This window comes from Pristis pectinata, chromosome 20 (assembly GCF_009764475.1).
Source record: "Pristis pectinata isolate sPriPec2 chromosome 20, sPriPec2.1.pri, whole genome shotgun sequence".
Taxonomy (NCBI): Eukaryota; Metazoa; Chordata; class Chondrichthyes; order Rhinopristiformes; family Pristidae; genus Pristis; species Pristis pectinata.
Window position 1 is genome coordinate 8,325,607 of NC_067424.1, and position 20,309 is coordinate 8,345,915.

General features: G+C 43.4%; 1 protein-coding gene across 1 annotated transcript in view; it reads left to right on the forward strand.

Moving 5' to 3' along the window:
• LOC127581024 (high affinity immunoglobulin alpha and immunoglobulin mu Fc receptor-like) overlaps positions 1 to 11,126 on the forward strand; it is a 41,857-nt gene extending 30,731 nt beyond the window's left edge. The window contains exons 7-8 of the mRNA XM_052035083.1: positions 5,429 to 5,513; positions 10,999 to 11,126. Coding sequence (XP_051891043.1) covers positions 5,429 to 5,513; positions 10,999 to 11,126 — 213 coding nt within the window. The remainder of the gene's footprint in view (positions 1 to 5,428; positions 5,514 to 10,998) is intronic.
• The last annotated feature ends 9,183 nt before the right edge of the window (positions 11,127 to 20,309 follow it).

The window sequence follows — 20,309 nt, forward strand, 5'->3', positions numbered from 1 at the left end:
GGAGTTCGTACGTTCTCCCCGTGTCTGTGTGGGTTTCCTCCGGGTGCTCCGGTTTCCTCCCACATTCCAAAGACGTACAGGTTAGGAAGTTGTGGGCATGCTGTGTTGGCGTCGGAAGCGTGGCGACACTTGCGGGCTGCCCCCAGAACACTTTATGCAAAAGATGCATTTCACTGTGTGTTTCGATGTACATATGACTAATGAAGGTATCCTATCTTATAAAGAAAGTATATATGTATGCCACAGAAGCAAGTCAACAAAGGTTCACCAAATTAATTACTGGGATGGGGAGATAGTCATTTGAGGAGATGCTGGATCAACTCGGCCGATACTGACGAGAGTTTAGAAGAAGAAGGGAGCTCATTGAAAGGTAAAAATTCTCAACAGGTTTTGACAGGCTGGATGCAGGGGGGATGTTTCATCTGGGTTCAGGTTGGGGTCTAGAACCAGAGATCACAGTCACAGGGTAAGATTTTTAGGAATGAGATGAGTCGAACCTGTGGAATTCTCTAAGAAGGAGGTCGATAGACACAAAAGGGATACAGGGAAACAGGGAATATGGGAAGACAGCAGAAAAATGGTTTGAGATAGAGGATTAGCCATGATTGCATTGACTGATGGAACAGGCTCGAGGGGCTGCGTGGCCTATTTCTGCTCCTAATCTGTTTGTTTTATGCTCAATGTTCTTACCTTCTGTATAAAACTATTTTGTTCTTTTTCAATCAGACCTCTGTGTTCCTTTACATCTATTGATGTGGTGAAGTAGGAACTAAGGGCTGATACTAGTGGGGGTGAAGAGATGGATTTTTGGAAGTTAAGCCAGGACAGGACATAAATGAATGGCAGGGCCCTTTGAAATATTAGTGAATAGCGAGAACTTGTGGTACAAGTACATTGTTCCCTGAAAGTGGTAACACAGGTTGACAGTGTTGAAGAAGGTGCATGGTATGCTTGCCTTCATCAGCAGGGCATTAAGTATAGGAGTTGGAATGTCACATTCTATTGTTTGTTAGACCGCTTTTGGAGTATTGTGTGCAGTTCTGGTCGCCACTATGGGAAGGATGTGATTAAGCTAGAGAGGGTGCAGAAAAGGTGAACAGGAATTCTGCCTGGACTGGAGGGCTTGAGTTTCAAGGAGCAGTTGGATAGGCTGGGACTATTTTCCCTGGAGAGAAGGAGGCTGAGGAGTGACTTTATAGTGATTTATAAAATTATGAGGCATAGATAGGATGGATGGTCACAGTCATTTTCTCAGGGTAGGGGAGTCTAGAACTAGAAGGCATAGATTTGAGGTGAGGGGGAAAAGATTTAATAATGATCTGAGGGGCAAGTTTTTCACACAGAAGGTGGTGAGTATATAGAACATGCTGCTAGAGGAGATGTCAGAGACAGGTACAATGTTAATGCTTAAGATATATTTGGAAAGGTACATGGATAGGAAATCTTTAGAGGGACACGGGCCAAATGCGGGCAAATGGGATTAGTGTAAATCGGCACCTTGCAAGGCATGGAGGAGTTGGGTTGAATTGCCTGTCTCTGTGCTGTATAATCTATGAATCAGTGAATCTTTAAATGAGTGCTGAAGTTATGACTGAAATACTTGTCCATATGGTATCTCCAGGAATGATGGCTACCTACTCGCATGATCAACAATTTGCAGAATTCCTTTGTTTTATGGTCTTGAAGTCTAAAGGTCCACTTGAAACTTTTTTGTGTGTCCAATCTGCTTAACTTTAGAGGGGCCACATATTTTGTTTCTGTTTGTGTGAAAGTGTGAACATTTACCTGGAAGTATACATTTACTTAGCGTCTGCTGCTTGTCACTTATCAGTCACTGCTTTGTGGAGAGGTGAATGTTGTTAACATATTGTAGCCTTATCTTTGTTGTTGGTTGTGATCATTTCAGTAAGTGTACATTTTGTTTACCATATTGAGGAAACCTTATGCGATTTCCAACTGCTTTAAATGGTATGAATGTGTTGTCAGTTTGCAACCATAGATATTCCTTAAAAGTTGGCAAACTTTTGATCTTCCAGTCCATTGTATGGATCAATGCTTTGCTATTAATTTGACCAGTCATTAAACCACAGATTAATACTGAAAGTTGGAGAGGGTGCTTACGCAGACAGTTGGGGAGAAAAGAAAGTGTTAAACAGAAGAATTAAAAACAACAGAAGAGACTTGGTCAGCATGAAGCTGAAGGGTTGATGTGAAGTGAGGTCACGCTGACATTTGGACAGTGTGGGAATGTAGCTGCAGTAATTGTCCACCTCAGACAATTTCATAGCGAACATTTCCTCCCACTATCCCCGTTATCAAGAAATAGACAATTTTGAGATACTGGGTACCAGGCACAGTCTGGTAAATTGTACAAGTCTAAACTCAGGTAATTGCAGACCAGGTGGCTAAAGTGATTATGGAAACCCCGATTCTCTGACGAGAAGAACTCATCACATCGAACCCCAGCCATGTTCATCTAGATCAGGTAATAGGTTTAATGAGTTAACTTCTCCCCCTCTGTCCCTTTTCCCTCGCTCTGATGATCTACCCAGTTCCTTCTACACCCACCCCAGCCCCCCAACACCCTGTTTCTTTCCCGTCCTCCGCCCATCTGCCCATCACCCACACAATCCTTCCACTCTCCCTACTGTTCCCATCTGCCCTCCCCACCTCCCTTATTTGATTCCATGCCCAATCTTCCTTTCCCATCAGATTCCATGATCTGCAGCCCTTTGTTGACTCCACATATCACCTCCCAGCCTCTGTTGCAACTTCCACACACCCTTCCTCTATCTGGCTATCACCCCTCCTCACCTGAATCTACCTGTTGCTTACCAGCTCTTGCTCCACCCCCTCTCCTCACCTCTTTATATTGCCTATCTGCCCTCTGTCTTTCAGTCCAGATGAAGTGTCTCGACCCAAAACGTTGACTGTTCATTTCCCTCTACAGACGCTGCCCTAGACAGTCCTTCCAGGTGAGGCAGTGTTTCACCTGTGAATCTGAGGGTGTCATCCAAGGATGTCATCCCCTTCTCCCAATTCGTCCGTCTTCACCGCATCTGTTCCCATCATGAGTCTTTCCATTCCAGGACATCTGAGATGTCCTCTTTTTTCAGTAAATGGTGTTTTCCCTTCCACCACTTTACCCACATCTCCTCCATTTCCAGCACATCTGCCTTCACCCCATCCACCCCAAACATAACAGGGACAGGGTTCCCCTTGTCCTCACCTACCACCTCATGAGCCTCTGCGTCCAACATATCATTCTCCGCAACTTCCCACACCTCCAACGGAATCCCACCACCAGGCACGTTTTCCCCTCTGCTTTCCGCATGGATCGCCCTCTCCGTGACTCCCTTATCCTCTCATCCCTCCCCACTGATAACCCTCCTGACACTTATCCCTGCAACTGTGCAAAGTGCTACACCTGTCCCTATACTTCCTCCCTCGCACTATTCAGGGCCCTAGACAGTCCCAGGTGAGGCACTGTTTCACCTGTGAATCCGAGAGTGTCACTTATTGCATCTGGTGCTCCCAGTGCAGCCTCCTCTACATCAGTGAGACCCGACGCAGATTGGGTGACTGCTTCACCAAGCACCTTTGCTTCGTCCGCCACAAAAACAAAGATCTCCCGGTGGCCAGCCACTTCAACTTCACATCCCACTTCTATACTGAAACGTCCATCCACGGCCTCCTCTACTGCCACGTTGAGGCCAGACGCAGGTTGGAGGAACAACGTCTTATATTCTGCCTTGCTATTCTCCAACCTGATGGCCTCAACCTAGATTCCTCTAACTTCCAGTAACCCTTCCCCTCGTTTTCCCCCTTTTCTTCCTCCCCTTTGTCTTCCTTCATTCTTGTGGCCCCCTCTCCCCTTCTCTTTCCCTTCCCACCCTCATGACCTGCCCATCTATACCCCACCTCCTCCCCTTTTTTCTAATGTTCTACTACCCTTTCCTTCTTCAGCCCTTTGTCTCTTCTACTTATCACCTCTCAGATTCTTACATCACTCCCTTTCATCCCCCGCTCCACCACTCACCTATCTTCCCCCTCTCACCTGGACTATGCAGCAACGTACCGCTCACACATAAAATACTGGTGTCACGGGAGGAGTCACAATTGTAGCGTTACAGTGGAGACAAACTGGCAACATGTACAGATGGGAAGAGTGTCAATCACAGATAATGGCGAAGGAGGAAAAATTACTGTTAATATGAAGGATCTTCACTCTGGAGATACAGGATGGTACAGCTTTGGAATTACAACACCTGGTGAGGATTCAGTGTTTCCCGTACACCTACAGGTATCTGATGGTACGTTTCTCAGCGATTGACTTTATGTCGCCACTGAAATGTCTGATCCTTGTTTTCTGTGGGTTGGGTCAGGGCAGCACTGATATCCCGAGGTGCCACAGCAGGATAGAGGTATATAAAATCATGAGGGGCATGGACAAGGGAGATGGCCACTGTCTTTTTCCCAGATGGAGGTGTCTAAATCTTGAGGACATAGGTGTAACCTGAGAGCGGAAAGATTAAAAATGGTCCTGAGGGGAACCATATTTCACACAGGCGTTGGTGGGTACATGGACGAGCTGCCAGAAGCAACCGTAGCAATGGGTACAATTAAAATGTTTCAATGACGTTTAGTCAGGTACATGCATATTAAAGGTATGGAGGGATACGGGCCAAACGCAGGCAATTGGGACTAAGTCGGATGGACATCTTGGTCAACATGGACATATTGGACCAAAAGGCCTGTTTCTGTCCTGTATGACTATAGGACTCCCCATTGACGAAGTGCCACATAAAAGATTAGTGCTCAAGTTAAGTGTTCATGTCACTGGCGAAATTGTGTTTGTATAGACTGACATTTGTTTAAAATAAAGAAAACAGTTGGAACAACTGGGTCTTGATCAGGTTGAAAGCATGTAACTGATGTAGATTCCGGGATCAGTTCTGGTCCCTCAACATGTTTACCTGGAGGAAGGCTTTAGAAAGTAAGGATGTTTTGAGTGAGTGACTGGAAGGTGGGGAAATGTGTGGGTGAGTGGGCTGGAAACTTATTTTTATCTTTCATTCTAGCCCAGTGTCCTCCCTCACAGCTGTATTCCCTTTTTCCTGTGAAGTTGTATCCAGAGGCACCATTATTTCACCTCACTATTACTTTCTCTGTCTTTTCTCAATCCCTTTTGCCCTGCAATGTTTAATTCCCAGTCCTGATTGATCTGCAGCCATGTCTCAGCAATTAGTTCTGTAAATGATGATCACAGGTTGTCTTTCTTCGCTCAGTCTAACACTAGTTTAGTATCCAAGCTGAACTCCCTGTTGTTTATCCACTAAGATTACAGGGGAACCAGGAGGTAAATATTTCAAACACAAAGCCGTCTCGTTTCCTGCCACTGATTCTGTATCTCTTCCCATTTGCTCAGTTACATGATATGGAGAGTGGGGCTGCTCTTCGCTCTGCTGAGGAACTGGAGTATCTCAGTCACATGGTTCACGAGAAAAACCAAGGTAGGTTCATAGACATCAGTGGAGTCATCAAATGCTTTCAAATATAAAGAACATCAAAAGAAAAATCATACACAAGAATCCTTTCATTTAAGTGTCAGATGACTATAGGGTGGTTGATTTAATGCCTTTATTTAAGAAGGGCTGCAAAAACAAATATGGGAACTATAGAAAAGTAAGCCTGACATCTGTGGTAGGTAAGTTACCAGAGAGGATTCTGAGGGATAGGTTGTACATGCATTTGGAAAAGTAGGGGTTGATTGGGGGTAGTCAGCACGGCTTTGTGCGTGGAAGATCATGTCTCACAAACTTGAGTTTTTTGAAGAAATAACCAAGAAGGTTGATGAGGGCAGGGCAGTAGACCTGATAGAGAAATGATAGAGAATAAGGGGTGATAGAGGTCTTATAGAGCTGTATAAAATCATGAGGAGCATAGATAGGGTCAATGTACACTATCTTTTTCCCATGGTTGGGGAATCAAGAACTAGAGGGCTAATGTGAGAGGGGAAAGATTTAATAGGAACCTGAGGGGCAACTTTTTCACCCAGAGGGTGGTCAGTGTATGGAAATGAGCTGCCAGAGGATGTAATTGAGGCAGGTACATTACTAACATTTAAAAGGCACTAAGACAGGTACACGGATAGGAAATGTTTAGAGGAATATAGGCCAAATGCAAACAAATGGGACTAGCTTAGATGAGAACTTTGTTTGGCATGGTCCAATCAGGCTCTGTGACTCTATAACTCCATATCCTCTAGTCAAATCAAAGCTCCGTGCAGATATGTCAGTGGGCTTTGACAAGCCACTTGCCTGTAGAATGGTTTAGAGTGCTTGATGTTGATGATATTAAGTCCTTGAGTCAACTTTTTGAGGACAGAATACTGTTTTGAGATGCCATGTGAAATAAAGCAGATATCCAATTGTCAATGAGTCTGATGGCTTCACCATTCCCTTCTGCAGACGTGCAATGCGTCAGATCCTCGGCTTGGCCCATCATATGTAACAAAGACTCCCTGGTCTCCCTTATAACTGTGACTGAGATGAAATTTTCCTCCAAAATCAATTGTTCCTTATTCATGCAGCTTTGCATATCTATTATCGACTGTGCAGAACATATGAAACTTGTCATTAAATCACTGACTTAATGAAGGTAAGATCGAAGCCAAACAATGTTGCAATCAGTTAAGGCAATGTCCCAGTTTCCAGAATTCGATTTCCAAAACTTTCCCTAAACTGCACTCAACATCTGTTCTCCTTTCTCAATCTGTCATCTTGGCATGAATCTTTTAACCCGTACGGGGCCGTGAAGTGCTCAAGAGACTTTCAATTTCTTAAAAGTGCTGCTCCATGGATTCAAATTCCTGCTCTCACTGTTGTTTATTTCTTAATCAACCAATTTAATGTCAATTAAAATGCTTCTTAATTAATCACTGTTGCCAATGAGCGACTTATCCTTTTGGTTTTGTTGAGCAGCAAATTTTTGTCACAGAGAACAGACTGCATTCATGCTCTTAGATGTTTCTCATGGTGTCAACAGTTGACAACCTTTAGGAGAGGGACACAATTCATCTTTCAGGTCACGACACCCCATTAGAACAATTTTCTGGAAGGATGTTGACCAGAAGCATTTGCATTATTTTTCTCCCAACATATGCTGCCTGAATGACTGAGGATTTCCACCATTGGCTGTCTTTTTGTTAAGATATGCAGCGTATTTGTTTGCTCAGATATATTGATACAGAGAGAATACCACAAAGATGTATTCAATTTGAACACAACTCCAGTCATCCTACAGATTCATTAAAGGCCAATGAATAATTTAAAGAATATTTGGGTGCTGAATAAAATGAGTGTCTTTCAGCTTGTTGCAGGCATGATAATCAATGTGATGTAAAACCACCAAAATAGGAGGTGCTACTTCTCTCAGAGTTGACATGTGACTAAAACCCATGAACTTACAATGACCATTGGAGCTACTGAATGAAGGGTGCTGCTTGCTAATGGCAGACAGTGTTAATGGTGTGATGGGAGGCTTGCTTTGAAATGGAATCTTTCCTTATCCCACAGTGCTTCACAGAAGGCAGTGTTAGATCCCATAGATGCATTTATAGATATACAAAGGAGTGGGATTTGATTTAATCTCAGTAATCAGCCTTTCCTTTCTTTTCACTGAAATGTATTTCAGTGCTGACACTTTGATAAAGTTGCTAAAACCCTGAATGTGCAGATTTGTACATCTAGACTTTTACACATCAACACACTTGCAACGTGGTTTCCTGGGCAGTTTTTCAAGAACCGATCAGGCAATGGAGGAAGAGGATGGAACAAACTGTCATCGTGTGGCACCCACTGGCTGTTTTCTGCATAGTGTTTAGTAAGGCAAGTAAACAGGGTGGAGCCTCAAACCAAAGATCTTTACTGAGGGTGAACATCACACAACTAACAGCAATGGCTGATATAACAGTGTCCAGGGTCATACCATCTGATGCACTTTGTTCAAACAGATAAGTACTCACCCAATGTACTGCACCATTTTCCTGGAAAAAAGTAATAAAGACATAACAACAATAGCTGTCCATGTTTGCTATTTATGTACAGACTGAATTTATAAGAGTAACTACTGCTTCCACATACAGTGCATAAGTACACAATTGCCATCTAAAATTTAGCTGAATATAAATCAATTCATTTCTCTGATCCCCACTACTCTCGTACAGCAATTAAAAAATTACTTAGCAGTTCTAGTGTGCACCCCTGATCCCAGTAAACCCAATGAATTACTGTGAATAGCTGCTGAAACTGAATTTTATTTCCTTGTCCAAACAGGACTTAAATATTCTTGCAAAACTTCGACAACAGAATCACCAACTGCACAATCTGTAAATACAGAAATAAGATCCTACGAGAGTCAACAGGAAACTATTCGATCCAGTTCTGCTCCAAGATACCATGTTCTCATTGCTGTCTTTTATATTGGCACTGCTTCCATATGAGAGAGAATCAGGGGAGAATTTCCTCTTTCATTCACAAGTACAAAATGTATGTAAGGATACAGAGTTTAATCAAACTAACCATTTGATGGTGAATATAACATGCTCTCATATGAGGTGAATTTCCCTCCCTCAATATCTTTTAATGATTATGCATAATCAAATATGGAAGGGATGGTTCCCTGATGGCCCAGACAATATTTACCCTTTAACAAGCATCACTATCATTGGTCATTATCACACTGCTATGTGTGGGACTTTCCTGTGAGCAGATTGGCTGCTGCATTTCCCACGCTGCAACAATGCCTACACTTCATTTATTGGGCTGCACAGATCCTGAGGTCATGGAAGGCCCCATTTAAATGCCAGATATTTGTTCTTTACCACTGGCAAGGGTAAAGATGAACCAGGGTCGACCCTTTCCTATTCACTGCATCACAGACTCACCTACCTCATTGGGATCGCTGTGGTTCTTCCCATGGTGCTTGTCGGTTGTGTATTTTGCTACCTGAAGCGTAAAAACAGGGGTGTGCTTCTGTCTTTTTAAAACTTTTCATGATGTTTGTGATAGTCTGCAGCAGAATGCTAAAAGGTTTTATTTGGTTCTAATCCATAAAGACCCAGGGTTCCATCACACGCTGAAGGTGAAGATTACCTAAGTTGAAACAGGAAATGTGGAAACACTCAGTAGGTCAGGCAGAATTTATGGAATGAAATACATAATGTTTCAGGTATGAGGCACTGTCAGAACTAAGAAAGAGGGAAACGTGTTAGTTTTCAGTAGAATTATACAGCATGAAAACATGCCTTTCCACCCAAGCTGTCCATGCCAACTAAGTTTTATACATGAGCAACTTCCATTTGCCTGTGTTTGATCCATATCACTCGAGACATTCCCTATCGTTGTACTCGTCTAAATATCTTTTAAATGTTGTAATTGCATTCACATCCACCACTTCCCCTGGCAGCTTGTTCCACATACCCACTATCTTCTGCTTGAACAAATTGCCCCTCAGGTCTCTTTTAAATCATTCCCCTCTCACCTTAAACCTATGCTTTCTAGTTTTAGAGTCCCCTACCCTGGGAAAAAGACTGTGACCATCCATCTTATAGATGCCTTCCTTGATTTTATATACACCATAAAATCACCCCTCAGCCTCCTACGCTCCAGGGGATAAAGTCCCAGCCTATCCAGCCTTGTCTTAGGACTCCAGTACCAGAGAAGGTAGTGGAGAAATGGGTAGAACATGAGGAATAGTGTAGTGGTTAGCGTAACGCTATTACAGCACCAGCGACCCGGGTTCATTTCTGGCCGCTGTCTGTAAGGAGTTTGTACGTTCTTCCTGTGACTGCGTGCGTTTCCTCCGGGTGCTCCGGTTTCCTCCCACATTCCAAAGACGTACGGGTTAGGAAGTTGTGGGTATGCTACGTTGGTGCCGGAAGCGTGGCGACATTTGCGGGCTGCCCCCAGAACACTCTACGCAAAAGATGTATTTCACTGTGTGTTTCAATGTACATGTGACTAATAAAGAAATCTTATATTATCTTATCTTCTAAGAACCATAGATAGTGTGGACAGCCAGATTCTGTTTCCCATGGCCACACTTAGAGTACTGCGTTCAGTTCTGGTCGCCGCATTATAGGAAGGATGTGGAGGCGTTAGAGAGGGTGCAGAGGAGATTTACCAGGATGCTGCCTGGATTAGAGCGTATGGAATATGAGGAAAGGCTTAAGGTGCTAAGGCTTTATTCACTGGAAAGGAGGAGGATGAGAGGAGACATGATAGAGGTATATAAAATATTGAGAGGAATAGATAGTCAGCACCTCCTTTCCAGGGCACCAATGCTCAAGACGAGAGGGCATGGCTTTAAGGTTATGGGTGGGAGGTTCAGGGGAGATGTCAGCGGGAGGTTTTTCACCCAGAGAGTGGTTGGTACATGGAATGCACTGCCTGGGGTGGTGGTGGAGGCAGACACATTGGACAGGTTCAAGAGTTTGTTGGATGGGCACATGGAGGAATGTGAGATAGAGGGATATGCGGGAGGAAAGGGTTAGATAGTGTGAGGGTGGTTTGATGGACGGCACAACATGGTGGGCCGAAGGGCCTGTTTTGTGCTGTATGGTTCTATGGCAGGTGTGACTAAAACTAGTGGGCATAGGTTTAAACTGGGGGAAGGGTGGATTTAAAGGGAATGCCAGGGGTAAATTTTACTCAGAAAATTAGTATTTGGAATGAGCTGCCAGAAGCGGCAGCGGAGGGAGGAACAGTAACAACATTTGAGGTATAGCGTGAGAAGGAGGTGGAGGGATACGGCATTAATGTAGGCAAGTGGAATTTTGTATAGCAAGGCATAGACGCGGTGGGCCGAAGGGTCTGTTTCTATGCTGTACCACTCTATGGCTCTACGTTCGGCCCATCAAGTTCCTCCCCAAATGGGGTGACCAACGACCATTCCTGACACAGGCTGCGCCACGTTCATGCTGCACGTTGGTTGCAGAGATCCTCACCACAGACGCCACGGCCTCACACCCGTCTCCTGACAGCCCGTGGGCGAGGGGCGGATCATCGGCGGGGCCGCTTGTGGTCGACGAAGTATGTCGGTGTGAGCGGAGCTTGTTCTCATAGGTGGGACTTGTCCTCATGGGCAGGACTTGGTTTGGTTCCCAGTTCAGTCCCAGCAGCCGCCTGCGCTACCCCTCCAAGGAAAGTCCTGACCCATGTGTCAGCTTGGAGATTCCAGAACACTACTACCTGCTCTTGACCCAGCGGGTAGTCCCAGGAATGCTAGATTCTCCTGGCGAGGCAGAACAGTCTTCAGCAAAACAAAAATAAACTGCCGAAACAACTCAGCGATCTAGTAGCATCTGTGGAGGGAAAGGTCTGGTCATCCTTTTGAATCGAGTCTCTCCTTGTTTCAAGCTTCACACTCCCCCTCTACGGCGACTCCCACTGAATCAAGCCCCCGCTCACTATACAAGTGCCGTGCACTATCACAAGACCCGTTGTCGGCGGCGGTGGAGTAGGGGAAATTTTCCCTGAATCTCAAAAAAATTGAAGAAGTTTGCTTTATCATTTCTTGCTCACCTCGCGGTCACCACGAATAGTTGGATTCTTTTTATTTGTTGGATTTAACCCAGAGGACCTCAAATTCGAACGTGTCATATTTCATTAGCTGTCTCACTGTGGTTTCACCATTGGGCTTTCTGTTGGCTTCTTCCTCGTTCATATTCCATGTAATATTTGTCTTAGTTATTTGGCTCGGAGAGCTGAGAGCTGAACGACGGAGAATTGCTGGCCTGGAGTCTCCGCTCAAAACAATGTGGATTCCGACACTTCTCATCTGTTATCTGCCCGGTGAGTGACAGCCAGCGCTGGACATGCTGATAGCCAGTGTTAGGTTGAGTCTTACGCACCGTTTCCACAGCAACGATGGTTAAATATGTATAGACTTGTAAGGTAGAAGATACATAGGAAACATAACTGACCAGTATTGCGGTGTGGTCGTTCCTGTGCCACTGAACCAGAAATCATTGCAATGTATCGGAAACTATTGTGAATGAAAAAAAGAGACGAAATTTCTACGTCAAAGTTCAAAGGCATCATTTCCCTTCGTAAAGCATCTTTATTTTTACTGTACAAGGAATTGGTAAATAGGTTTATTATTGTCACCTGTACCGAGGTACAGTGAAAAACTTGTCTTGCATACCGTTCGTACAGATCAATTCATTATTGCAGGGCATTGAGGTAGTACAAGGTAAAACAACCACAGAGTGCAGAATAAAGTGATACAGTTATAGAGAAAATGCAGTGCAGGTAGACAGCAAGGTACAAGGTCATAACGAGGTAGATTGTGAGGTCAAGAGTCTAAAAATAAGTGGTCTCCAAATTACGATTGTTCTAGTTATTTGAAATCCACATCTTGATAAGTTATATGCCTCAGTCACTCGTGGGTTAAAATTTGGTCTACCACACTCTTATAGTATGTAACCATTTCCTTTTCATTCTTTACCTCCAACCAGATGCATTTGTCTAATTCAGCAGCAGACAACATTAACCCTTCCACTGCTGTGGCCGAGTGGAATTTTTGACTTTGTTACTGATGAAGTTAGAACGTGGGTGTGACTGCCAAGTGTCACTGTCATTTATTGTCTTGAAGAGATAATTCATAGTGGCATAGAGAGATACAGCACAGAACTAGGCTCTTCGGCCCACCAGTTCCGTGACTGCTCCATCACTAACCTCATCCCATGGCGTGAAGCGAATTGTATTTGTCAAACTTCAGCAAGGCTGATTTGCCTGCTCTGGTGTAGTACCAGCGGGGAAGAACTTAGTGAAGATCTCAGGGCCTGGTCCATAATAAGACTTGTGAGTAACATTTTCTGATGTGGGATGGTCGACTCCTGAATGCTGGTCACGGCAACTGCAGGAAATGTTTTCTCCTGAACCATGTTCCTGGGGAGAGGTCATACTGTTTTATTTAGCATTTCATGTGGTTACATAGGAGATATGGCATAGAGTAAGACCACTTATCTCCAACTAACCACAATGGTGCTTTTTGTTGACACAAGCCCTAACGTGTCCTTGCTTTTCTATGTCAGTGCTACCTTCTATTGCCTTCTGCTGAAATGCGTCAATAACATTCACTTCCACTGCTCCCTGTGGTAGAGAGTTCCATATTTTCGACACTCTTTGGATAATGACGTTTCCTCTGAATTCACCAATGCATTTCTGAATGTCTATTTTATATTGGTGGCTGATTGAACTGCCCTTCCCACAAATGGAAATGTACTGTTTGTATCCCTTCTGTCAACATTGTGCAAGATATTAAAGTCGTCAGTTTGGTCACCCCTCAGGTTTCTTTTCTCCACAGAAAACTAATGCAATCACTTCGTCACTTCTGATATTATACTCCCTCAATCCAGGTATCATCCTTGTAGATCTTTAATGCTTCATCTCCTGTGCCACTGTATTCTTGTTATATTATGTTACCAGACCGATACTTGGTAATCTAGGTGTGGTCTAACCAACATTTGATACAGATTTAGCATAACTTCCCAAAATCTCAATTCTGTTTCTCCAGAACTAAGTGCTGGGACAGCTTTATTTTAATGGTCTTGCTAACCTGTGGCACAACTGACCCTCCCCCCCCGTCCCCCCACCCCTGCTCCCACACCATGTAAGACCTTAAACTTATCTTTATGGAACTTGTGGATCAGTTGCCCATTCTACAAGTTGATTAATATCCTTTTGCACAATGTTGCTGCCCTAACGAGAGTTGATTACCCCCTCTCAAGCTTTAAAACTGTGTGCAAAGTTAGAAATTGTGTGTTTGATTCCAAGGTTGAGATTGTTTGTATAAACTGTGAACAGCAGCAGTCCCAACATTGATCTTTGTACCTTCTTCCACAAGATGGAATTGGATAGGAAAGGAATGTGGAGCGTGGAACCAAATAGTGGAGGTGGGGAGGGCAGATGGGAACAGTGGGGGAGTGAACCCAATGAGAGGAGTGTTTGGGTGATGGGCAGATGAAGGAGGGGAAAGAAACGGTGATTTGGGGCTGGAGGGGTGGGGGTTTGGGTGTGTGTAGCAGGTTGGGTAGATCAGGAGGAAAAAGTAAACGGACAGAGAGGCAGTAGATTTCCTGACACTGGAGAATTCAGTGTTTATGCATTGATTGTAGACTACCCTTCATTATATTGTCTGATTCTGCCATTGGGCCAAATGGGACAGATTCAGATCAGATCTGGCAGCTCAACATCCAGGAAATGCAGTGGAACATCTGCAGCAACCAAAATGTAATCCATTGCAATCAGTAACATCATGGACTGGTATATCCTTCACTCTACTCTTACAATCAAGTCAGCATAATTAGATCTCAGCCTATCAGATCATGGAATGGGCCCTTCGTTGCCAACCATGGTGCCACTGTGAGCTGGTCCCATCTGCCTGCACGTGGTCTATATCCCTCCAACCCCCACCTGTTCATGTGTCTATCTGCCTCTTAAACATTGCAATCATATCTGCTTCCGCCACTTCCCCAGGCAGCGCATTTCAGGCACCTACCATTCTGTTTAATGTCACGAACCAGCAACAAAAGAAACACACTGAGCATGATTCAGTGTTAAAAACTATTTTATTAATCACTACTTATGATAATACGTAAAATAAAAGTAAAAATGTTAGTATGTTAGAATTCAAGAATGTTAAACCTCGAACGTTAACCCCAAAACTAAACTCGTCGTGTGTGTGTGTGACAAAGTCCAAAACTCCCAGTTCCTGAATGGTTCTTAAAGTTCAGTTCCGCAAGCCATAAGGTGAAACATGAGCAAGGGCTTCTTCAACAACCACCGTTGTCTGAAGATAAGATGTAGATGTAGAAAAACATAGAGAGAGTACATACGAAATCCAAATGTTCCACGATGGAACCCAAACGACACTTCAGTGTTTACTCGGTAGTGACTTCCTCACCCCGAAAAGCATCCGAACCGTGGTCGTCCACACACAAATACCTGTTTCCTTCTACAGGTCAGCAACAAAGTGAACTCCACCGGATTACTTCCAACTTCCATACATGGATTTCAGTGGCAAACACAGTTATTGTTTCTCATCCATCGATAGAGAAAACAAGCAGGCTGGTGTCTCTCTCCCTTCTCTCTCTCTCTTTCTTCTTCTTCTTCTTCTTCAACAACGTCATTACGTCCTTTATCTTCTATTGACGTAAGCACGCCCCACACACACATACACACACACTCTCTATCTTAAAGGGACTTTCACTGAGTCCGTAACACCACCCACCTAAAAAAAATTTTCCCAAGAAAAATTTTAACCGCGCATACAGTTAGTAATGTTAATAATTATTATGCTACACAACTACAGACTATTAGATTAGTACAGATACATGTTTCCCATTTAACATCGGGAAAGACAATCAGCAATCACATTATCTTTGCCTTTAATGTGAGTTATCATGAGATCAAACTCTTGCAAAATTAAACTCCAGTTTAACAGCCTTCTGTTCTTGTTTTTGACTCGGCTCAGAAACACCAATGGGTTATGATCTGTATACACAGTCAATGGTTTCTGAGCGGTGCAAGCATATACACTGAATTGTTGCAAGGCTAAAACAAGCGACAGTAATTCTTTCTCTCTCGTTCAGCCTCTATCTTTAACTGGGTTTGCTCTCGTTCAGCCTCTATCTTTAACTGGGTTTGTTCTCGTTCAGCCTCTAATCTCTTTTGTTCTCGTTCAGCTTCTAATTTATTTTGCTCTCGTTCAGCCTCTAATTTCTCTCGCTCGGCCTCTAATTTCATCTGCTTCATCTCTCCCTTCTCTCTCTCTCTTTCTTCTTCTTCTTCTTCTTCAACAACGTCATTACGTCCTTTATCTTCTATTGACGTAAGCACGCCCCACACACACATACACACACACTCTCTATCTTAAAGGGACTTTCACTGAGTCCGTAACATTAAAAAATCTTGCCTCATAAATCTCCTTTAAACATTACCCCCCTCGCCTTAAACCTATGCCCTCTATTATTTCACATTTCCACCCTGGGAAAATGACTCTGACTACCCCATCTATGCCTCTCATAATTTTATAAACTTCTATCAGGTCCCCCCTCAGCCTCCGATGTTCCAGAGGAAACAATGCAAGACTGTCCAACCTCTCCTGCTATCTAATACTCTCTAATCCAGGCAACATCCTCATGAACCTCTGCTGCACCCTCTCCAAAGCCTCCACATCCTTCCTGTAATGCGGTGACTAGAACTGCACACAATACTCCAAATGTGGCCTGGCCAAAGGCTTATACAGCTGCAACATGACTTCTCAACTTTTATCCATAATACCCTGACTAATCAAGGCAATCATACCAAGCACACCAGTGCCTCTACTTCCTTAGAAGGGTAAAGAAATTCAGCATGTCCCCATTGACCCTCACCAATTTTTAAAGATGCTCCATAGAAAGTATCCTGTCCGGATGCATCACGGCTTAGTATGGCAACTGCTTTGCCCAAAACCCCAATGCAGAGTTGTGGATAAACAGTTCAGTCCATCATGAAAATAAGCCTCCCCTCCATTGACTCTATCTACACTTCCTGCTGCCTTGGGAAAACAGCCAACATAAACAAAGACCTCTACCCCGGTCATTCTCTCTTCTTCCCCCTTTCATCAGGCAGAAGATACAAAGGCTTGAAAACACGCACCACCAGGCTCAAGGACAGCTTCTATCCCACTGTTCTAAGACTCTTGAATGGACCTCTTGTACACTTAAGGTGAACTCTTGGTCTCTCAATCTACCTTGTCATGGCCCTTGCACCTTATTGTCTACCTGTACTGCACTTTCTCTGTAACTGTTATTGTATGTTTTTCCTTCATACTACCTCAATATACTACCTCAGCCTTCCATCTCAGTACTTATGTTCTGAGATGATCTGTATGGATGGCTTGCAAAACAACATTTTCAGTGTACCTCAGTACATGTGACAATAATAAACCAATTATCAATATCAACACTGGTTCGATGAGGAGTGCAGAGGGGCATACCCAGAGCAGCAATGGACTCACCTAATGATGAGGCACTAGCCTGACAAGCATTCTAAACAGCAAAAACATCGTGAAACAGATAGAACAACATGATCCCACAACCAGCAGATCAGCTCAAGACACTGCAGTCCTGCCTTACCTAGTGGTAAATGAGATGGCCAATTAAACAGTCAGCAGGAGGAGAAACTCTAGGAACATCCCCATCCTCTCTAAAGACAAGCCTCAGCAAATGAGAGCTGAAAAATTTGCAGTTGCAGTCAGCAACAAGTCAATGATCCATCTCGGTTTCCTGATGAGATTCCTACTGTCACAGAAGCCAGAATCCAGCTATGTGATATCAGCAGAGGTCTGTAGGTACTGGGTATAGCAGAGGCACTGAGACTAGACATTATCCAGTCTGAGAATTTGCACCCTAGAATTAGCTACACCTCTTCCTGCACTGCTTCAGCACAGTTCTGACACTGGCATCTACCTGACATTGTGAAAACTTGCCCAGCTATAGGCTGTTCATGAAAGGCAGAAGAATTACATTTGAGCCCAATCTGTCTGTTCTCATTGATCAACAGAGTAATGGAAAGTACTGTCAACCAATGTGAAAGTAAAATAAACTACCTACGGGCTTGCTTGAATAAATTTCCTCTTGCCGAGTTTGAAACCTTGGTCACTTACTCACTGGTACCCAACCCTGGTTCACCCCAGCTTACTTTCACCTCTGGTCAATAGTATTAACAAGAAGCACTTTCTCACCAATAACCTGCTCAAAAATGTTCAGTTTGGGGTTGCCAGTAGACTCAAGTCCAGACCTCATTACAACCTTGGTCCTAATTTGGAACAAATAGCTGAATTCTTGAGCTGAGGTGAGTGTGCTTACCAGGTCAGCATTTAATCAAATGTGGCGTCAAGGAGCCCTGGTCAACTGGAGTCAACTGGAAAACACTCCATGGCTGATATCATACTCCATGGAGATAGTTGTGCTTGGTGGTTCAACCCAGTCCCTCAGGAGAGTGTCCAGGCCCAGATATTCATCAGATAGTTACTGATGATCACCTAATATCCAAATCCATTCATAACGCCACAGAAAATGCAGCAATTCATGCATGCATGATATAAGGCCAAGACAACATTTAGCTATGGAATTAAATATGGCAAGTAACATTTGTGTTATAAAAGTTACCATCTCTCAAAGGAGTGAGGGTCCAATTACTTATCCATGACATTCAATGTCACTACTGTCACCGTACCCTCTGCTATCAACTTCCTGTATATACTGTATTTTTTTATGAATGAAGTTTATTTTTGAAATAAAAATTAAGTATAATCTTAACTCAACCAGCCACATCAATGCTAGGGCTGCAAGAGCAGGTTAGCGGTTAGCGTAGCACTATTACAGCGCTAGCGACCCCAGTTCAATTCCGGCCACTGTTTGTCAGGAGTTTGTATGTTCTCCCCGTGTCTGCATGGGTTTCCTCCGGGTGCTTCTGTTTCCTCCCACATTCTAAAGACATATGGGTTAGGATGTTATGGGCATGCTATGTTTGCGCCGGAAACGTGGCGACACTTGCAGGCTGCCCCCAGAACACTCTATGCAAAAGATGGCATTTCACTGTGTGTTTTGATGTATATGTGATTAATAAAGAAATCTTTCTTTCTATCTATCTATCTATCTATCTATCTATCTATCTATCTATCTATCTATCTATCTATCTATCTATCTATCTATCTATCTATCTGTCTGTCTGTCTGTCTGTCTAGAGGCTGGCTTTCATATGGTGACTCATCTCCTGACACTTCGAAGACTTTCCACCAGTTACAAGTCACAAGTTAACTCTGGGGAATAATGCCATCCACTTGCTTGGATGCGTGTTTGTGAAAGAAGGTTCAAGAAGGCAGACTACCACCAATTGCCCAAGGGAAATGCTGGCTTTACTGGCAACTCACAGATCCCCAAAATAAATTTTTAAAAAGTTGGTAGATAACATGTTTAAACTGGCTGTGTAATCGTGACAAGCCACACTTTTCTGTGTAAAGACAGCCCTTGCTTCACATTCTGATAAGGAGAAAAAAATGCCCTAATATTTCTAACTTCGCCATTATTATTCCATTCCTGCAGTTTAGACTCTCCCATTTGCAAACAGCTCCTTTCATTTAGTAGCTCCAAGACTCATTGTACATTCATGAGTTACAGTCAGACTTCAACCCTGAGAAAAGTAACACCTTCTATTTGCAGTTTCACACCCCGTTGACCATTCAATGCTGCAGCAAGCTGCAGCTAACTTGTTTTGTTCAGCACCCAACTTTTCTTTCCATTGCTCATAGGGCAATAAGGTTTTTTATACACTGGCTGGGAATGTGCTCAGATTGAATAAATGATGGTTTCAAACTGAACAAATTATCACAGCATCCTCTGTGTGTTGTAATTTAACAAAATGAAAGACAATAAACCCTCCATTGACAAGTGGGATGAAGGCAGAGCATTTAGTTTATTGAATGATTAGTGAAACAAGCAACAGGAACTGAATCAATGGAGCTTTACCAATTCAGTTTAAGGCCCACAAGCACGTACAATATCGTGAGATAAGAACTTGATACCATGGCAATGAAAGGGCAAATAAAAACAGCAAATTCTGGCAAAACTCAGCAGGTCAGGCAGCATCTGTGGAAAGAGAAAAAGTTAACACTTCAGGTCGAAGATCATCATAAAAGGGAAATTGGGAAAGGTGGTCAAATACAAGGTAATGTGATTTGAGAGTTTTAGTACACAAAGCAGAATGTATTAAGTCATTTTCCATGGTGCAAGGCTGGCACTTATAGTCCATCCCCAATTGAGAAACACTGGTAAACTGGCTTCTTGAACCACTGCAGTCCTTCTGGTGAAGATATTGTTGAGAGTGAAAGACTGAAATTTCCAGTCAACCTCAGCAATTTGTTAAAATCTTTCCCTGCTCACCTCACAATTCATCATAAGCATTTCAATTAGTTTGTCATGAACAGTCCTGTTAACATTTTTATTCTATACCTTTCACCACTTCCATCCATTGGTGCATAAAAATAGTCTACTGGCTGTACTAAATTAACTGAGTAAACTTTAGACTCATAGAGACCAGCCTTTATAAGTGGCTCACTGTGGTTTCATGACCAGGCTTCCTTCTGCCTTCTTCCTCATTTATATTTGACACAGCATTTCAATTAGACAGCTATTTAGCTCCAAGGACGAATCGTTGAGCAACTGACAGCATTTTGGCCTGGTCTCTGTGAACAAAACA